Source organism: Chlamydotis macqueenii, chromosome 3, assembly GCF_036417535.1.
Source record: "Chlamydotis macqueenii isolate bChlMac1 chromosome 3, bChlMac1.mat, whole genome shotgun sequence".
In the NCBI taxonomy this organism is placed as follows: Eukaryota; Metazoa; Chordata; class Aves; order Otidiformes; family Otididae; genus Chlamydotis; species Chlamydotis macqueenii.
This window is the reverse complement of record NC_141558.1, coordinates 60,238,601-60,257,460: the sequence shown is the minus strand read 5'-3', so window position 1 is coordinate 60,257,460 and position 18,860 is coordinate 60,238,601. Positions and strand designations below refer to the sequence as shown.

Here is an 18,860-nt window from a genome sequence, read left to right as displayed (position 1 = left end):
GTAAGGGTAACAAAGCTCACAGCTTTTACAGACTACTGAATAAAAAATTTAAATAATTTTGTATTTTAAAAGACAGAAATAGTTTTACAGTTGAGGCTTTCCTGAAATGGATAAGGTTTCCATGTCAATCCACAGTGAATTTCTCCTCTGAGTACCCATCCATCCATCCCCCTGAGCCACATAAAGGTTTTCCACTAACAAGATCCTTCTGCAATACATTCCACAGATCGATTATTTGCTGCATGCCAAACTCCTTCTTCTGTTTGTTTCGTGTCCTGCCAGCTTCCTCTGATGCCCCTTACTGCAACACAGTACATCGAAAAGATCCAGGCCGTCAAAGCACCAAATAATACACACCCAGCCTGTTGCCATGTACTTGAGAAGGACTGTAATTTAAAAGAACATAAATAGGAAAGGAGCATAACAGGAAAGGAATATGAACAATACTTTATCTCTGATTAGCAGGTTTGGTGCATTAAGAAGAACCAGACTCCTGTGCTAGCTGTGGCAACATTATTTCACCCCCGAACCAAGTGGAAAAGCAAAAGTGTAATTTCAATTGTAACTATTATTCAGGCAACATTTCTCCTGATCTAAGAGCACAGTAAGAACATTTTATTTAAAAATATGTCTTTATTTTCTGCAGCCACATATCTATCATACATTAGCTATTTTGCCTTATGTATTGCATTTGACCCTCTGGCCTAGTTGAAATAAATTTGCCCTGGGAGGGTGTAACTTACCCAAATTGCTTACCCGTGAGAAGGAGATCTTGCTAATGGCTCCATGTCAATTCCAGGCGTGACTGCTCCTTGGCTGGTGACCATGGCCGCTGGGCCTCCCAGGTGGCAACGATTTGCAGTGTCCTGCTTGAAAAACAGAGCTGTCCACCAACTTGCAGCTGGGAACATGTCCCTTACCATGACAGCCAAATGTTTCTGATCCAGGAGGGCAATAAAAGGACAGTTGTCAATCTCAGTATTTATGTGCTTTGAGCAAGGTGTGCTCCAGGATGCTATGAGCTGTGGTGTGGTATGTGCTTTGCCATTCCCTGTGCACACTATGGGTGCAGATTCATAGCTGATAGTAGTAGGGTACATGAGCAACTCATGCCAATCAGCATTTTGCAGTCCACCTCAACTTCTGTGAGAGCTGGGACTACAACAAACAATGCTCCACTAATTATTGTTAAACAGAACTGAGTTTCTCTCCAGCTCATTAATTCACTTACGATTTCAATTGTCTTTTATTACTGTCATCTTATGTCTCTTCTCTGCTCTTTGGAAATAATTTTCATTTTTGGTAATCAGGCTGGTAAACAAAGCCTCCAGCTCCAGACACAAGCTCCCACTCACAAAGTCCCAGAAGGGTTGATTGCTGGAAACTGGGAGGATCTGCCAGGGATAGAAGCACTCAGCTGTCCCTGTGTAAGCAGCCGCTGGTGGCTGCTCTTACCAGCCAGCGACACGGATCTTTGCTTCAACTCAGTTCCTTACGTTCATATGAGCAAAGTAGACAGGGAAGCTTTTTGGTCTGAAATAATATGTTTGTTCATGTAAACGACAGTTTGATATGTGTAATACCTGTTAACACAGGGGATAGATTTCCTATTCTCATTTGGCTCTGAAATGTTATAGGAAGGGAAACAGTCAAAACCAGACAAAAAATGTTGAGTTTCTCTAATGTTTTGTTTGTTGTAAAAACTGGGCCAATTTTTCTTGCATAATTTTATGCATAATGATTTTTGAGCCCATAAAAAGCAATAATATGACTTGTGGAATGAATGTGTAAATAAGTTCACAGGTAAGCTTTGCCATTATTGAACTGTGTTTATCCCAGAGGCTCAGAACAAGAGTTGTAAAAGTATCCACTGTTTGCTTAAGTCTATTTTCATTTCTGTTAATGTAAATGTCCCGTCCTGGGTATGATTTTCCTGTAGACTGTTAGGTGAGTTTACCTTGGTTGGGTAGCAATGGCATTTTCAGTTTTTAAATACACTCTAAAGTAGTCTGATTAAAAATAGGGCTACTTTACAGATCATGCCAGCAGCCCAGTCTATAAACAACTGCCTAATAAATATTTACTGGTTCAGGTTTGGGATGCTGCTTCTACATCTGTCCTCTCACTAGAGAAATCTGGGTAATGAAAGTCCCCCCTGAAGGTTACTTTGATTTGAAACCAGTTTCTCTAACTTTGGTGTCTCCTAGCCCAAGTTTGCTCAGCTTGTGGGTGTGCTGCCACTCTGAGCTGCTTTTTCTCTCCAGTCAAGCATCTTACGGTGCTCACACACATGAGCAAAACCCTTCTTGTCATACAGGTAACTAATGTTACATGGGCTTCTGCAGCTGCAGGAGAAAGTGGAGGGAACACAAGTGACTATGCGAGTCCAGGCCCACTTGTGACCATGCAGGAGCCTCAACCATAGCCATCAGGCGAGACTCTTTGGCCTGTGCTTCGTGCATAACCTAGTGTGCCCGCTCGTACAATTGATAAAATGTCTGGATAGCAGCTAGCCCATTGGTAAGCTTTTCTCTCTCTGGTTTAAGAAATGGTTTATTTTGAAAGCTTCTTAATTTATTTGCACAATTTCCAGGGTAAGCGTTGGTGGGATATGAAGTTTCTTTAATATCAGGGGAGCGTTAACTCAGCTGCTGCCAACATATTCACACCAGACTGTGCTGGGTCTCTGTTGGGCTCATGTTTATTTTTAAACTGGTCTTACACAAACTTCCAAATCTAAATAACATGGATGAATTAAACAAAACAGCTGAACGTGAGCATTTCCATGTGGCATAGCTCCCACCAGAAGAGCACTGCAAGATGGCTCCCAGGCAAACCAGAGAAAGGAAAAGACTACATGCAATACGGAAATTTTATCTGTGTGTTCAGTGTCCATCTCCCTAGGTTTCCATTTCGTTTTGGCCATACGCCTCCTGTGCCTCTGTGACTAACCCTCTGGGGCCAGCCCCAGCTAAAGCAATCTTCTCGTTGGATTTCTCTAGGGTGAGAAAAGGAGCCAGGGTAAGAAAATGCCAAACATTTTGGCAGAGCCAAGTGCTATGGGATTTCTTTCAAGAATAATGATTAACAAATGTTAGCTAGCCCTTTTCTGAAATCTCCTTCTAATTCTTGCAAGGACCAGTTCGAGTCTGGAATATTAATAGTAACATTAATCCACTCACGCATAAGCTAATGCTGTATTTGGAAGGAAATGTCTGCTGGTGTGGGAAATAACTCACATGACAACCATGGAGGTGGCTAGGTCGCCGGTCGCTCTGTGGCTATGGGGGTGACGAGGTGTAGGCACAACTGGCTTAGACCACACGGAGCGGGCTGCGACCCACACACCACAACGCGGTTGTCCAGCCAGGATTTGGGTCTCCTGCCTCGTACAGGCTGTCTACAACCACGCCTTCGCTCCTCTCCCCTCTTTGGGTCACAGCAAAGCAAGGCCAGCCCCTGTAATGAGTTTCCCTCCAGCTAGGGCTCAGCTGCTCACCTGCCCCAGAGCCAAGGTCCTGCTCTGACACGGCCCCCTGCACAACTCTGACTGTGGCTGCTGAGGTCAGCAACGCAAAACCACCATGCCAGGAATCACTCGGTCGCATGGTTGGTGCACCAGGGTCAGTGGAGCAGGTGGCAGCTCAGCCCTGGGGAGGCTCCAGGCCAGGGGACTGTGGAGACCGACCCCTCTGCTCCTGTCCAATGCCCGCCTGGCCAGCAGAGAGACTTCGGGGTGGGGAGCATGCTAATGTTTAGCTTAGCAGTTTGCCAAATCCCAGAGTTTAACATGTGTTATGTAATAAATGACCACTTCATGCTTTTGAGTTGTGCATGTCCTGTTTGCAATCTCTTTGTGCCTGGTTACAGATGCCCAAACAAACTCACTGGAAAAAAAGAACATAACACATTTTGAGCTAGGATCTACTTGTGTTCACCTTCCTGGCCCAGGTTTTCCTGTGCTGGTGGGGTAGGTTTTTCACCCAGCTTGGTAGAGCTCAATGCTCTTCTTCTCAAAGACAGGAGACTCCCCATACATGGTCTTTTAGTCTCTCATCACAACCCTGGTGACTTCATTGACTACAGAGAAGATCCTTCTTCCTTTGATCCCATGGCCTCCAGCCTCTGTTACTCCATCAGACTCCATGATGTAAATTATTAATGCATATAAATTATTAATTAGCATTGCCGGTCCAGAAATTCTACACTAGTAAAAAAGCTAGAAGCTTAATAAGTAATTATGAAGGAGCATCTCCACAGTTACCACAGATGAAAGTGGTCTTCCAATAGTCTGAAGCTACAGGACAGCAACAAGACAAAACGACGCAAATCGATCTGTGGCTTCTCCGTGCATATCTTTTGTGTGACTCACTAAACCCAGTGATGTTCAGCAACATCTATTTAGTCTGTGTTATTTTGAAAGCAATAAACCCTCATATACTGAAATGCAAAAAATGTCTAGTATATAACTAATTAAGCTAATTTCGAGTCTCTCAAAAAAGTGCCTAACTTCCATTTCCTTTTTTATAGTCTTCTTTAAAGGTACAGATTAAGTGAGTATTCTCTATATTTCAGTGCCTTTCCTGTATTTCTAGAAAAAATATTACTATATCTACACAGAAAATTATAGAATACATATGTAACAAAAAAGCCAGGTAATTTAAAATAAGTGTTATCTTGATGAGCAATTAATCTATTTCTATATGTCTGCCACTTCTACCACTAACAACAGTTTCAGTTATGTGTTTCCTTGATTAAATATTTCTTATGGTTTAAGTGTAACGGAGCTATACATTTTAGAGAACTGTCTTCCACTTCAAGTTTTGCTGGGAAGGGTGAAGTTAAGATTTACCGAAAAAAAATTAATCTGCTTTTTCCTTTTGCACCTTCACTTACAAAATATCTCCCTTACCTTTGCAGTATTATTCATTTAGGATGTTGGTTTAGCCATTCTCCACATACCCCCTTGTTAGCAATGGTTCTACAAACAAGAGTATCCACCCTGATGCAGTGATACAGAATCTCATTTTAGAACATAATGGTAAAGCAGCTTTTAATTTATCTAGTTATCAGATTTGCTTGATGATTCTGCCTGGTTTTGCAACGGATCTTTTTTGGTAATTACCCTAAATAGGTTTGCTGACGTTACCTATACAAAAAATAGACATTTCATTTCCTCTTACCTATGATTTGTATTCCAATTTCCTGTGCTTTACAAGCACAAAGTAAGGCAGCCAGCAGCTTGATGCTCCAGCCACCGCATTCAGCCACGTGCAAGCACTCAGTCATCTGTTTGTTTCTGGAGGAGGGAGGTTTTTTTCCTGCCCTGCTCTGCTGGCTGGCAGCACGTGTACCCCAGAATTTAAGATTATTTGCCATTAATTTCTGTAGCTCTCTGTGCACATTTAAGGGTTTGACTACTTAGTCCACTTTGATTTCTAGACACAGAAGTGCAGTAGACCTACAGGATGATAAAATGTATCGGCAAAAGGAGCCTCAAGTGCAGGCTTTGCTCTTTCGCTTTTTGCTCCTCCTCTGGAGATCACCTCTCTGAGCTTTGCCTCCACTTTGCCTTGACTTAGCCTCTGTCCTGCAGTATTTCTTGTAACCCTCTGCCAGAGCAGTATTTCACAGCCACATACTCGTCCACCCTTCCCTCTCAGATGTATTTGATTGGAAAACATGACTGGGAAATGGGACATGTGCCTGTACCCTACAGCTGAGTGACAAACACAGGTGTGCACCATTGGACTGACCAGATACAGAGAACTCTATCGTTTTGATTCACTTCATCCTTTATTCTTCCAAACGTTTGGACTTAACACATCTTTTTTACACTGGCAGCTACGTTTGAATTTTATCAGTAGCTGCTGGCATTTCTTCTTGGCTTTGTTTTTCTGCTACATTCTGGTTGCCTGAGTTATGACTGAAGTTAAATCATATCAGCATGTTTTCTTCTTCTTCTCTTCTGTTTCAGTGCCTGAAGTTCTCTGTATGGCTGGGGAAAAAAAAAAGAATTAAAAATAAAAAGGATTCTGAAAGTCCAATGCTTTCCCTGACTTTTAATTCAAACTGTAATTTTGCTAAAAAACACCCCAACAGAATCTCTAGAGTCAATCCTGACCTCAAAACATCTCTGCCTTTCTTATCTGAAAGAAAAACTCCTTTTATTTCAAATAAGCTTCTGCTGAAATCCTCATGTGTCGTTTCTTAATCAACTCCTTTGAACTACGCTAGTTCTGCATTTTTGATTGGTTTAATCCTTAATCCCCAGGAGCAAAAGGGGGCTTTATTTTCCAGCAATGAGGAGAGTCCCTTGCAAGAAACAGTTCCACGTCCCAGTCTCTGCTAACACACTTCGCATCCAAGAGTCACTAAGCAAAGAACATAAACAGCAGCAGGAGGCGAGAGCAGAACCCAGCAGTCAAACTCCGGCCCCTTGCTGCAGAAGCACTCGCTTATCGATGCCGGAGCGCCCTTTCTGCTATGCCAGGAATGGCAGGCTTATCGCTTTTTGTTTTCCTATGTAGTCTTCTAATTATTGCTCCGCTATGAGTGTGCTATATTTCTCAGCCCAGCCGTCTCTCAGGACTGATTTTCATTCAGTATAAATGTTCTCATTGTAAAGACTGAACATGAGGAGAATATAAATGAGAAGATGAGTGCACGCTCAGAACTTGCTTATACAGAAATTGCATTGATCAATGGATCAGCAGAGTAGAACACACGTCAGCATTAACGTGCTCCTATTTCTAGGGCTCAAACAGTTTCCTTTCCCATTAGAAAGGTGTTGACTCTTTGCCCCTGAAACCAAACCAGTGTAATGATTTTGTTTAACTGAAATAAAAAGTGTAAAGCATTTCTGTCGAACATTATGGTACGACACTAATGAGCTCTTTGGAAGCAAATGCACCTTCATCAGTTTCAGAGATTACCCCCTATCACTATGTGAAAACTTATGGAAGAATCAAAATTCCAAAAGGTTTTCACAAATTAAATTACATGATTGTGACTTAGAACAATTTTCATAAAGGTGCAACAACACTCACTTTATTTGACTGCCCACTAATTGCACAGCTGAACCACTCACCATCTTGGTTCTGGGAGGATGCATCCCTTGGGAACTGCTTTTGTCCGGTGGTTTTGGGCTGTCTCCATTGTCTCAGGAGCAGACAGTAGCCATCTCTAGATGGAGACTTCAGTGAGCAGCCACTTTTGACCTCTGGCAGCATGAGTGAGACCAGGGTCTCTGCAAAGATATCAGCCTCTTTGGGATTTCACTGCCAACTTCCCCCCTCCTCCAAAAGAATGAAAACAGCTGAAAGCTATGCTACTGATTCAGTCCCTTATTTTGCAAGGCCAAGACAACATGCCATTAACAGCTGATGAGAGGCAGAGGGAATTCCCAGATAAAAGACTGCTTTGAAAAAGATGGTACAAAACAAAGTCCCAGGCTAGATGCAGAGTGAAGCCAGTGTCAGGTGCCCGGCTACCAGGCACCACACGAGGCAACTGGATTCCCTCCTGGCTTCCATGGGGATGGAGGCAGCTTTGCAGGTAGTATTTCATCTGCAGTGAAAAAGTTTCAGTTTACACTTACATTCATGAGCATAGTCTCGGACATAACTGAATTTAAAAAGTAAATGTGTGTTATTACTAAACTTCAACTAACAAGCTCTGCTGAGTGCAGTAGCTTTGCTCTTCTCTTCTACTTTTCCTGCTTGCTTACCACAGAAATGCGTAGGATATCTCTCAAGACCTTTATAAAAAGAGAATTATAACAAGAATATGAGAGTCATGTCTAGACTGATATAAAAACGAAACAGTATCATTCTTGTCACCAGAATGAAGCACGGCTAACACTCTTTGATCCATGACACGCTCATATGGCCTTTAGGCTAAAATAGCACACACAAAAAAGTGTGCAGAGTGATAATCAGAAAAACTTCTATAAATACAGAACATGAAGCCTCTCGAATCCTAACTTCCAGGTTGTATAACCTGGCCATGAAGTATGGTTACATGAAGTAAGGTTTCACCACTCAAAGTGTCACACTTATTTCACAGGACTATTAGTAGATAGAGGGCATTGTCCGCTGTGTGTCCCAACATCCATATATCTGGATACTCTGTGTCTGAATCTGACCTTAAGCTCCAATCCTTTTTAGATTTGTATCACCTTCAGTCAACACAGAAACACTATTTAGTTTCCTTCTTACAAAGAGCTTGATGCACATTCATCTGCTGTATTACTGTCCAGCTATGAGAGTGACCATCCTTATGCCGTGTTCACCCATGCTTAGAGGAACCAGTTTCTAAAACAGTCTCTCTTCCCACATCAGAGAATTAGTGTCTATGGGTCAGGACTTACACGGATTCACTGTTCCCTCCGGTTACTTGGTCAACTCTTAAAACTCCTCCGATGAATAGCTCAACAGTGCACACAATTCATGGCAAGGGCTGCTCAGGTGTCAAATGTATGACTTCTGCAACTCTTGTGCTCTATGCGTAGATGAAATGTCAATGCCAGACACAGTTTCCCAGTGGGTCACGGCAGTCCAAAGACTTCCAGCTTGACTAGTCCTGGAAGATGGGCTACTGCTTTCAAACCTGTCACAGACATCTCCACAATCAGCAGTGTAGAAATACTCTTGAGTTTCAGCAAGCTAGAAGGTAGAACTGAAAACAACATGGACAAACTTGCACCATCTGTTTTGAAATGCCAGCGCTTTCCCAAAATAACCCATGCATCACTACCTCAAGACATTCCCCAAAAGAAGCGCTTAATTAAAAAACAGAATTGTTGTCTGAAAATGATTTATGAGTGTGAGGAAGGCAACATATTTGTTCTGGCGCATGCGGCTCAGAGCTTCACACCTGCCTATACTGGGTTCAGTCTCTGTGTATCCGCGTTCTTCAGTGCTCTTCTCACAGCTCCACACAAGAGATTCATGCTTTAGTTTGGCAGCCAGGCTTCACTACCAGTGGAAAATACAATAGAGAAAGCAAGAAGAAGGATTGCTATAAGAGAATGAATGCAGACGTAGGATTTTTTTTTTTTACCTTTTGTTTTCAATTTTGAGTAAATTAATATTGGTGTCTTGTCAAAACCAGAAACAAAGGCTGTGGCTGGGATTTTAAAAGAATGTGAATGGTTTACAAACAAAAGCCCTGTTGACTTTCATGGGTCAAAACATCTGATAACCAAAGATGGGTTTTAGTTGCTCAAACATAGATATCCAGCATCTTTCTAGAGGCTCTGGAGTATCCTCTAGCCCACAGTTCCTGATCCAGAAGAACACATGTCTCCTGTAGGGTTTCTGTCATATTTGCCGGACCCACTCTAGGGCATCTCAAATGCTGCCTATGTTCAAGCCATTAAGTTTCCTATATTTATTTTTTCAGAGCTGCTGTTCTTGATGCTATCCACAAGAACTGTGAATGAGCAGTCTCTCTAATAACCAGGTCACCTATCAAAGTGTCTGGACATAAAACTCAGAGATTAATTTCTACAGTTTTAATTGAAACTTGTGGATAATGACTGTTAGAAGCTGAAAAATGTAAAAAGGCACTTATTCATGGTAAAGACTTGTACAGAGTAAAGGGAGATGACAACCTGAAATTCGGATATAATACAATAAATTGTTTTCCTGTTTTCATAGTTGATGATCTGATTTTGTATTTTCATCTGCAACTTGAATTTAAATTTGAATAGTTATCTTTGAATGAGTTAGTACTCACTAATGTTTGATATGACCGAGAAACTTATGTTATTGTCGTAGTTCAGCCCCGATCGGGACCAGACTACGCAGTCTCTCTCTCGCTCCCCCCACCCTCCGAGAGAATAGGGGGAGATGATATAAGAAAAACGGCTCAAGGTTTGAGATAAGGACGGGGAGAAATCCTTAAAGTTACCGTCACGGGCAAAACAGACTCGACTTGGGGAAAACTATTCATTTATTTTCTAAAATTAGCAGGAGAATGAGACAGGGAACAAGATAACCTCCCCCCACCCTTCCCTCTTCCCGGGCTTAACATTATCTCTACTACCTTCCCCTCCCGAGCGGCACGGGTGGGGAAAAGGGAATGGGGGTCGCGGTCAGTTCATCACGCGTTGTTTTACGCCGCTGTATCATCGTCAGGGGAAGAACTCCTCGCATTCCTCCTCTGCTCCAGCGTGGGGTCCCTCCCACGGGCCACAGTCCTCCGTGAAACTGCTCCGGCGTGGGTCATCTCTTCCACGGGGTGCAGTCCCTCTAGAACAGCTGTCCCAGCGGGCCCTCCACGGGCCACAGCCTCCTTCAGGCCTCCACCTGCTCCAGCATGGGGTCCTCCACGGGCTGCAGGTGGATCTCTGCCCCTCCGTGGACATCCATGGGCTGCAGGGGGACAACCCGCTCCACCATGGTCTTCACCACGAGTTGCAGAGGAATCTTGGCCAGGAGCCGTATTACTCCTCCCCCTCCTTCTTCACTGACCTTGGCGTCTGCAGCCGTTCCTCACAACAGGCTGGCAGACGCCTCTCAGGATCCTTTTTACATCTTATTCACTTCTCATCTCCTCTCCACTTCTTGCAGCCGGGCCGGGCCGAGTTGGGCCCAGTCGGCTGCCCGGCGGGAGGCCAGAGGGTGAGGCCTGCAAGGCCCATGAGGCTCGCGCCTCCCCCTCTCTGCCCCCCGCTCAGCTGCGTCACATCTTCTCCTCTCTCTTTTTCCTGTTTTCCCCTACTTAAATACGTTATCGCAGAGGCGTTATCACGGGACATTCTGCTACCAATTGGCTCGGCCTTGGCCAGCAGCGGGTCCGCCCTAGGCCCGGCCGAGTCCACTGAACAAAGGGGAGCGACTTCTAGCAGTTTCCTACAGAAGCTACCACCTTAGGCCCCCCCCCTCACTAACAAAACCAGAACATTTCACCCCTCGCCTCTGCGAATTACGTATTTAAGTATTATAAGTAAAATACACACACATCAACAGAAGAAAATAGAATTCCCCGCACCAAAATCAAAATAATATCCTCACAACACCAACAGTGGGTAGACAATTAACAAACAATTCACCACTTATCCCTTCACCACAATCAGAACATAAATTCCCCATAATCATTTTGCTCTTTTGTCAAGTTCAATCCCTGTTTTGCCCGTTACTGCTCCCAATTAAACTCAATCCTTATCTCAAATTCCTCGAGCCCCACGTTGGGCGCCAAAATAACTGTCGTAGTTCAGCCCCAACGGGGACCAGACTACGCAGTCTCTCTCTCACTCCCCCGACTCTCCAAGAGAATAGGAGGAGATTTGACAAACAAAAGAAAACCAGGAAAAAAAAAACAAAAACCAAACACGCGGGTTGAGATTGAACAAAAAGTAAATTTAACAGTAATGACAGAAGAAAACAATAGAGTGATGGAACACAAATACAGTATAATAGCTCACAACAGATCTCTACATCCAGTCTCTTCCAACTAGGAGGGCCTCCCTTCAGCACCCTCCTCACTTATATACTGAGCATGATGTCAGATGGGATGGAATAGCCCTTTGGCTAATTTGGGTAAATTAACCCCAGCTGTTAGCTAATTAGTTAACTATCCCAGCCATAGGGGCTAGCAGCTTCAGTTCTCCACCCAGCTCAGGTAAATATTAACTCTATCCTGGCCAGAACCAGGACAGTTATATAAGGATATAGTAATTCCAGCATCTCTCCTCAGCCTATGGAATAAGGGAACACACTGGGAACACACAATTTTTTATTTTTTAATGTTCGGTGATGATGGCAAATTCTGAATTTTTTTTTTTTTTTAATTCTAGAGCAAAGCTGAGTCAAACTCAAAATCAATTTTTGAGGTTGAAGAGGATATGGACCTCTAGGAAGTTGTACTAGTACTTCCTTCCAATCCCATGCTGCCCAGAGCAGAAATTAATCTCCAGAGTTTCAAAGTTTTTCCATTTAAAACATTAATGTCCTGGGACTAGCTTATCTGCAATAATTTCCTCGTATGATTTCAGCACCCAAGCTCTAGATCAGTATCTTGGCACGACACCCGTAGTCAACTTAATGGCGTGATTCATACAAGCACTGTTTCTGTCAGGTTTGTTACTGGCAAAGTACTTCATTTTATTAGAGTCCATTTGGAGACAAGTGAAAAAGTACATACAGTGCAAAGGAAATAACACTTTATTGTGAACACAGCTTAGAGATGTATGAGACTTATTTCGGAATATATTGTTACATATCAAATGAGAAAAAAACAGAAGCTATGATGCATGAGATAAATGACCAGTGCTTGAGACCAATGAAGAATATGCACACAGCTGTTCTAACAGCATAATTCTGATCTCAATCACAACATGTGTCATATAGCATTTATGATCAGAGGCAATTTTAAACAACATTTATAAAAAATGCAAATATTGGACCTACTCCTGCATTGTTGTACATCCAGAGCTTCAGTGAATCCTGTAGGTGTGTGGAGGGAATAATGAGAGCAAACTGGTACCCCACCTCAGGCAGCAGAAGGCAGAGATGGAGGAAACATCAAACACAAAAGACAAAAAAACCACTGTTCTACAAAAGTAAAAAGGCAAATATTATCCCAAGGAATAGTATTGTTTTAGAAAGAAATCTTAATTGCAGCATCCTGACTCCATTAAAACCAATGAGAGTCTCCCATTGAGATCAGTAGAGCCTGAATTTCATTATGAAATTTAAAACATTCTTGCATTAGTGTAAACATCAGCAGAAAAAAACATGTCGGCATCTATACAAGTATTCAAGTGCTGTTTAAAAAAAAATAAAAAACAGACAGTGCTAACCCAAAATGCCAGTACATATCCAAAAGGCAGATAATTAAAAGAGGTCTTTTAAGTATACATTTTAAAGTATTTAAAAGCATCCATTTTTCAGTATTTGTGTATCATTGCGAGAGAAAAGATCTATGAGCAAAATCTGAATTATTTGCAATGATAAAGGAAGGGCACAGTGTTTGCTCAGATTTATTTGAAACCAGTATTTTTCCACTTTGGAGTCATGACATATGCCTGCACATTCAAGTGTGTTTCAAAGCAGGGCTGAGGAGTGGCTGTACTTCGTTGTTATGAAATATACTCCTTCTGTGCAAGTATTTCAGCATTATTCCTCATGAGCCATTTACACCCATTCACATTTTCAGTAAAAAAAAAAAAAAAAAAAACAGAAAGGAAAATTTTTTTAAACAACCAGATGAGGTTTTACATCATGGCAATCTACAATCATGCATTTGGAGATCCAGAATCAATACAACTTTTTCCTTTACTGTTAGAGTTGTGCCTGTCTTCAAACAGTTCTTTGCTAATTTTCGTGCGGATATCAGGACTGGATAACAGCTCCTTTATCTGATTCAGTTTGAATAACAGGGCCTGTGTTTCTCTGTGCAATGCTTCCTTTACTGTGTCTGCATCATGGCTCTTTCCTAGAGGAAAAGAACAATATAATACATTTTATAACAACTAATGTCATTTAAAGTCATTAATGTATGGAGATAAAGAGATTGTATCTGGTTTGGACAGTAGTAATTGCTCAGCCTTTTGCCCATATTGATTTTTTATAAAAAGGTACTTTGTCAAAAAAATATAATTTACATCAACAAATGCTACCAAAAAGTAAAGAACAGTGCAGCGTCACATTTGAAAGAAACTCCTGCCATATTACATACTGTGTAACAGTATCTGCAATGAATATCTGCAGTGGTAATTTTTAGCTTGGGGTTGACCGCTGTTGACCAGGCAACAGCATGTGCTCTCACATGGAGCAAGCAGCCCTGCGACAGTGCCAAACCCTCGGGCGGAGGGCATCGCTTCCACTTATGGCAAGGCCTCTTCCACGGCCCCTCATGACAATCCCAAAGGCAAACGCAAAGGGTTCAATTTCTCTTCAAAAGCAAAAAAGGGACTCTTGGTATCAAGAGCCAGCGAAGACCGGAGCCACCTGCTTCACCATTCTTGTCTTTTTTCCACTGTCCGTCCCTCCCAGCGTTCAACAGACTGTCAGCAGTGCAAGCACTTATTAAACCAGTAGACAGTGTCCTTCAATTCAGAACAAACTTTTGATAAGAGACTCACAAAGCATAGTGCCTGTCACCCAGCATCACTTAGCAAATTTCAACGGGGAGCTGGGACATGTTTTTGTGGTTATTCTTGGTGGGATGTTTGCTCCCGGGCTTTTTGCACCACGCTCACTTGCTGTTATCATTGTCGCTCTCATTTTTACTGCCGCTTGCTGCTTCTTCAGTTTTCACGGGGCTTCCATCAGTCTGTCTGGTCTTGTTTTGCGTTTCTTCTAAATATTGCTGCACGGCCTTCAGCACCGCGTTCTCCACCAGCCTTTTGCTGAGGCTCACCAGCTCTGCATCGTCTGGCTCTGCTGCGTGTTTTTCACCTATGCGTCACAACAGACAAGAGAAGGAATTCATTGCCACGGAAAGACAGCAGCTGTAATTGTATCAGGAGCCTCCGTCCGAGCTGGATTTTAAGTTACTAGCTGCCTCTTCCCGACAGTAAAAAGTAATTTCCCCCTCCTCAAGCTCTGAATCAAAAGTGTTTCGTGAAGATGTATACCATATATAAGATCAAAAATATTTCAGTGCTCATCTTTATTGTAACAGGAAAAGCCACTGGCTAACACCATGAGCAGCCACTCAGCTTAGAAGAGTAAGAATGCAAATGTAATTTCCTCTGGCCAACAATCCTATGTGCCATCTGGGCAACAATGCAGAACACGGCACATGATGAGTTTTAGCAGCATTCTTAAATTTAGCTTGTAATTTTGCTTAATAAATCTAAAATCTTCTATCTATTTATTCCTTGCTTGTAATTCAGGAGTATCTCATCGGAAAAATGGCTAAAATAGCCTAAGCATAGGTTATAATTTTTTTTCTCTAAACAAAGCATAGAACTTGGAAAAACCATATACTCCCTTCCCAGTCTCTCCTCTGCCTTCTAACTTAAAGCTCTGACATTGAGGGAATGCAAGTTCCAGCAGTCTATTCTTAGATATCTGCTGAAAAAAGCAAGAAGCTAGCATTTCCCTGCTTTGTTAGGAGTTCACATGAATAAAAGTACACAACGAAATAACTGTAGACATAGTGATGATTCTCATGCACCAGTATATATATTTTGAAATTGCACTTTTTCATGAACTATTTTCATAATAAACTGTTTATCCTACTACAGCATGCTCCTTATATGAAGAATGCAATCCAGGAAAAGCAGATTTTTTTGTACAATTTCTACTGGCCATATAATTTGCCACTTTGCAATTTCTTGCACTAGGTAAATAACTGTTTCCCTCTATCTGTATTGAAAGGTCATACTTTTAATGTCCTCTTCTGGTGTTAGCGTTCTGCAACCAGTAATAAGAGGCTGCTTAGTCACACACATCTGGTGGAAGAGATACTATTGTATGCTCTCAGCACAAAGCTTTGTGCTGTTCAATTATCTAAATCTGTTCGTTCTCATATATGTAAATTTATTCAAGTTTGCCAGCACATATAGATTATAGTTATAAAAGACTTTTATTAGTCTTCCTAGTGGATTGCACAACCTGGGAGGGATTTCACTGATAAAAACATAATTCATATGGGGATTCAAGGGGGGAAGGGAGAGGTAAACAAAACTCTTCATTTTCAGAGGCAGTGCCTCTATTAGCTGTTGATATGAGCATCCCACTCTGGAACAGCAAGACAGACCAAACTCTTCCAGTTCTGGGCCTCCACAGCACCGTTACTGTGGGGAAGGAAGAATTGTGCTCTACAGCTGAAGAGTCATCAGACTAGACTTTGGTAAAGCATCTCACTACATTTTGGAAAAAGTTTGGAAAAACAGTCTAAAAAAATATTTTTAAAAGGCAGCAATGGGAATAGTTTTGGTTAAAACAAAATTAAAAAAAAAAAAGATAAAATACTAAAACAGGTTTAGCATTTCCAAGAAGAAACATTTCAGGTTAATATGCGAGTCCAAGGAAGGCACAGGCAGTATTCCCAAAACCACTCAGACAGCCATATACTCCATATTCTCTGGCCCACTGCTTACCGTGTTCCTTCGCTATCTGTAAATCCTGGGTTTCAGCCTATCCTTTAACTTACTTAGAGGAGGGGACTTAATTCAAGCTCTTATCTCTCAGGAGACCTAAGATATGTATGAGCAGCATCTCCTCCCAGCTTTTATGAATTGATTCCACATGCTCCTTTGGATGCAGCCCTTTGATTCCAGACTTCCTTTGCTTTTATTAAAGATGCTTGACAAAATGTTTAGGTTGTCCCAGCCTTTTTAATCACTGGAAAAATAATAACACTGTGGTTTCCAGTTGGAGAGTTTCTTACTTTTCAGTGAATAACAGAAATTGTTACTCACACAGCTCTAATGATCTGTCCATGCAACTCTGTACAAAATCAATGGGAAATATAGTGCTCAGCCACTCTGACACTTGACCCGGTAGTTCTTAATATGCAGAATATGACTAATCAGTCACAAAGACCTCCAGATACCACAAAACAGTAGTGATTATATTTACTCAGAATGCAATTTTACTTGTAGTACATTATGTAGTACCTTATTCTTACAGTCTAAAAAAGGACAGAGCTCTTTCTCATAATATCTACAAAAGTTCTCATTTACATATATAGGTACAAAATCCATGTATCTACTATTGCATTTAAAACCTCAAAGTAAGTAGATAGCTCACTGTGTAAGTAATTTCTCAAGCATGAAAAGAGTCAGACTACTCAAAATGAGTTTTTTAAAAATACAGTTTATATAGCTACAGAAGAACATTTGGGGGGGTTGTTGGTTTTTTTGTTGTTAATATTTTGAGACATTCCTGTCTCACCAACAGTCTGGAGTCAAGTCTATAGCACCTCCTAAGTGAGCTCTGCACTCCCACTGGGAAGACATACATGGGGCCTGACCAACACATGAATGCCAATGCATGCACATCCCTGTGTGAAGAGTGTGCTTGGATTTATCCGTCTGGCCACCTTGGTGGACTGGCACATGGGGCCATACGATTCACTCATGCTCTGTTTATATTCTCAGACTCCCTAAATAAGTTGTGTGAGTGTCTGTGCAATGCTGAGGTTCATTGCCAAGGCAGTAGTACACTATTGTATCATTCCTGCTCGTGACTGTTGACAAAAAGAAATAGGTCACATAATAATAACAGGTATTGATCATCTGTATTTACGTGAATATTTAACACACATACATGTCCTGTTTATATCTCTCTACCCATGCTGCATCTGCCGCTAGTCTGCTTCTTAGATGGATAAAATTCAGTTGGAACAGGCAAACAGTGAATCACAGAAATAACTGTTTCCCTCTATCTATAGATATATGCTTCTTTATGTAGACTGTCTTACGTTATAGGAACTAGCAGGACATCAGTAAAAAGCCATTTTAGATATGAATGTTTTAGATTTGAAAGGGAGGTTTAAAAACTCAGAATTGCTTTGTTTGTAAACTCTCTTCTGAAAAGGGAACATATACACCACATGCACTGCATTTGCATCTGTGCTGTGCCTCTCAGAATGGACTGTGCCACCCCTTTATTTCTGTGCCTCTCAATAAAAAACTCCCACTGTCTTCTTCTGCATGTGGCTGAGAATAAAAATGAAAAAAGCCTTTCATTTTGTTTATCCCAGAATTCTCTTCTATAACTTTCAAAAGGTGAAAACAAATTCACACTCCATGAATGCATCTGAATGCATCCATGCTAAGCAGTGCTTTTTGTTACTGAAACGAAAGCATAGCTATTGTCCCGAAATGACCACCATTTTTTACAAAAGGGAACTATCAATCGCACAGAATTATTCAAAAGGGGCTTGCTGCTACCAGTTATGGACAGGAACCAGATTCCTGCAACCCAATCCAAATTTGGATTCAAATTCACTGCTGTATCTCTCTACTGGATTAAGTATACTCTCCAAGGCTACACCACCTCACACTTTACAAGCCTGTGATCTAGACTTTGAAATACTGCATTGGAACAAACCAGATTTCATGGTCCAGTCCTGTTACTGCACTTTCATCGTCCTGACAGCCTGTTTTAGAGTCCACATGAGTATCTCGGATGTGGAGACAGCTGCTTGGATCCCTCTCCTGTTTATACTACTAGTCCATTTTTTTTTTTTTTTGTGAGAGATTTAATTGAAGGAACCAACAGTGGATCCCTTTTAACAGCTACACGCCAAGACAACGTTCTGCAATCCTTGCCTCATGGCCTCAAGACACTGTTTTGTTTTTCCTTCCAACAACTTTTCATCACAACAAAATGATGCCAACACGGGGCAAATTATAAAGAAGACCCTTGATATTTTGTATAGGTCACTGACACCAGCTGGGAAATTTGTATTCTGGCAGCAAGGCTACAGTCTGCACCCTAGGGAGGGCTGTGGTAACAGACATGCCTCCATCTACCCTTTGGTTCATCAGTTGTCGAATACCATTTTTACAAAATTTAGAAGCAAACGAAAAAAAAAAAACACACGGGCCTCAGGCAATCTTTCAAAAACGTTATTAAATTCCTTCTGAATGCCAGAAAACTTCATCTTTCTACTTACACTGTGCCTCTCACTGACACAAAGTCAGCAAGCCAAGTCGCTATTGCACACATGCAAAGCTTTCACCACAAGATTCCGTTTCTATGGTGCCTCCTCAGTGGCTCCAACTCATACTAATACCTCATTGTAAGATAATTGATTACTACTTGCTCCATACAGGGCAAAAGCTTTGCTGGTGTGCAGCATAGTGGGACTGGAAGGAAGGAGACAACTACCCTAACAATCGATGGACTAAGAAACCTTCAGCAGATGACCATCAATTATTTCTGCATATA

General features: G+C 41.7%; 1 protein-coding gene across 2 annotated transcripts in view; it reads right to left on the bottom strand.

Moving 5' to 3' along the window:
- Positions 1-12,147: 12,147 nt before the first annotated feature.
- The window catches only part of AKAP7 (A-kinase anchoring protein 7), an 86,869-nt gene continuing 80,156 nt past the window's right edge, over positions 12,148-18,860 (bottom strand). The window contains exon 8 of one of the 2 annotated variants that reach the window (XM_086744771.1): positions 12,148-13,443. In XM_086744771.1, coding sequence (XP_086600897.1) covers positions 13,244-13,443 — 200 coding nt within the window. In that variant the 3' untranslated portion in view covers positions 12,148-13,243. Of the gene's footprint in view, positions 13,444-13,826; positions 14,409-18,860 lie in introns of those variants that run through there. The other variant, XM_086744770.1, reaches the window with a different exon arrangement.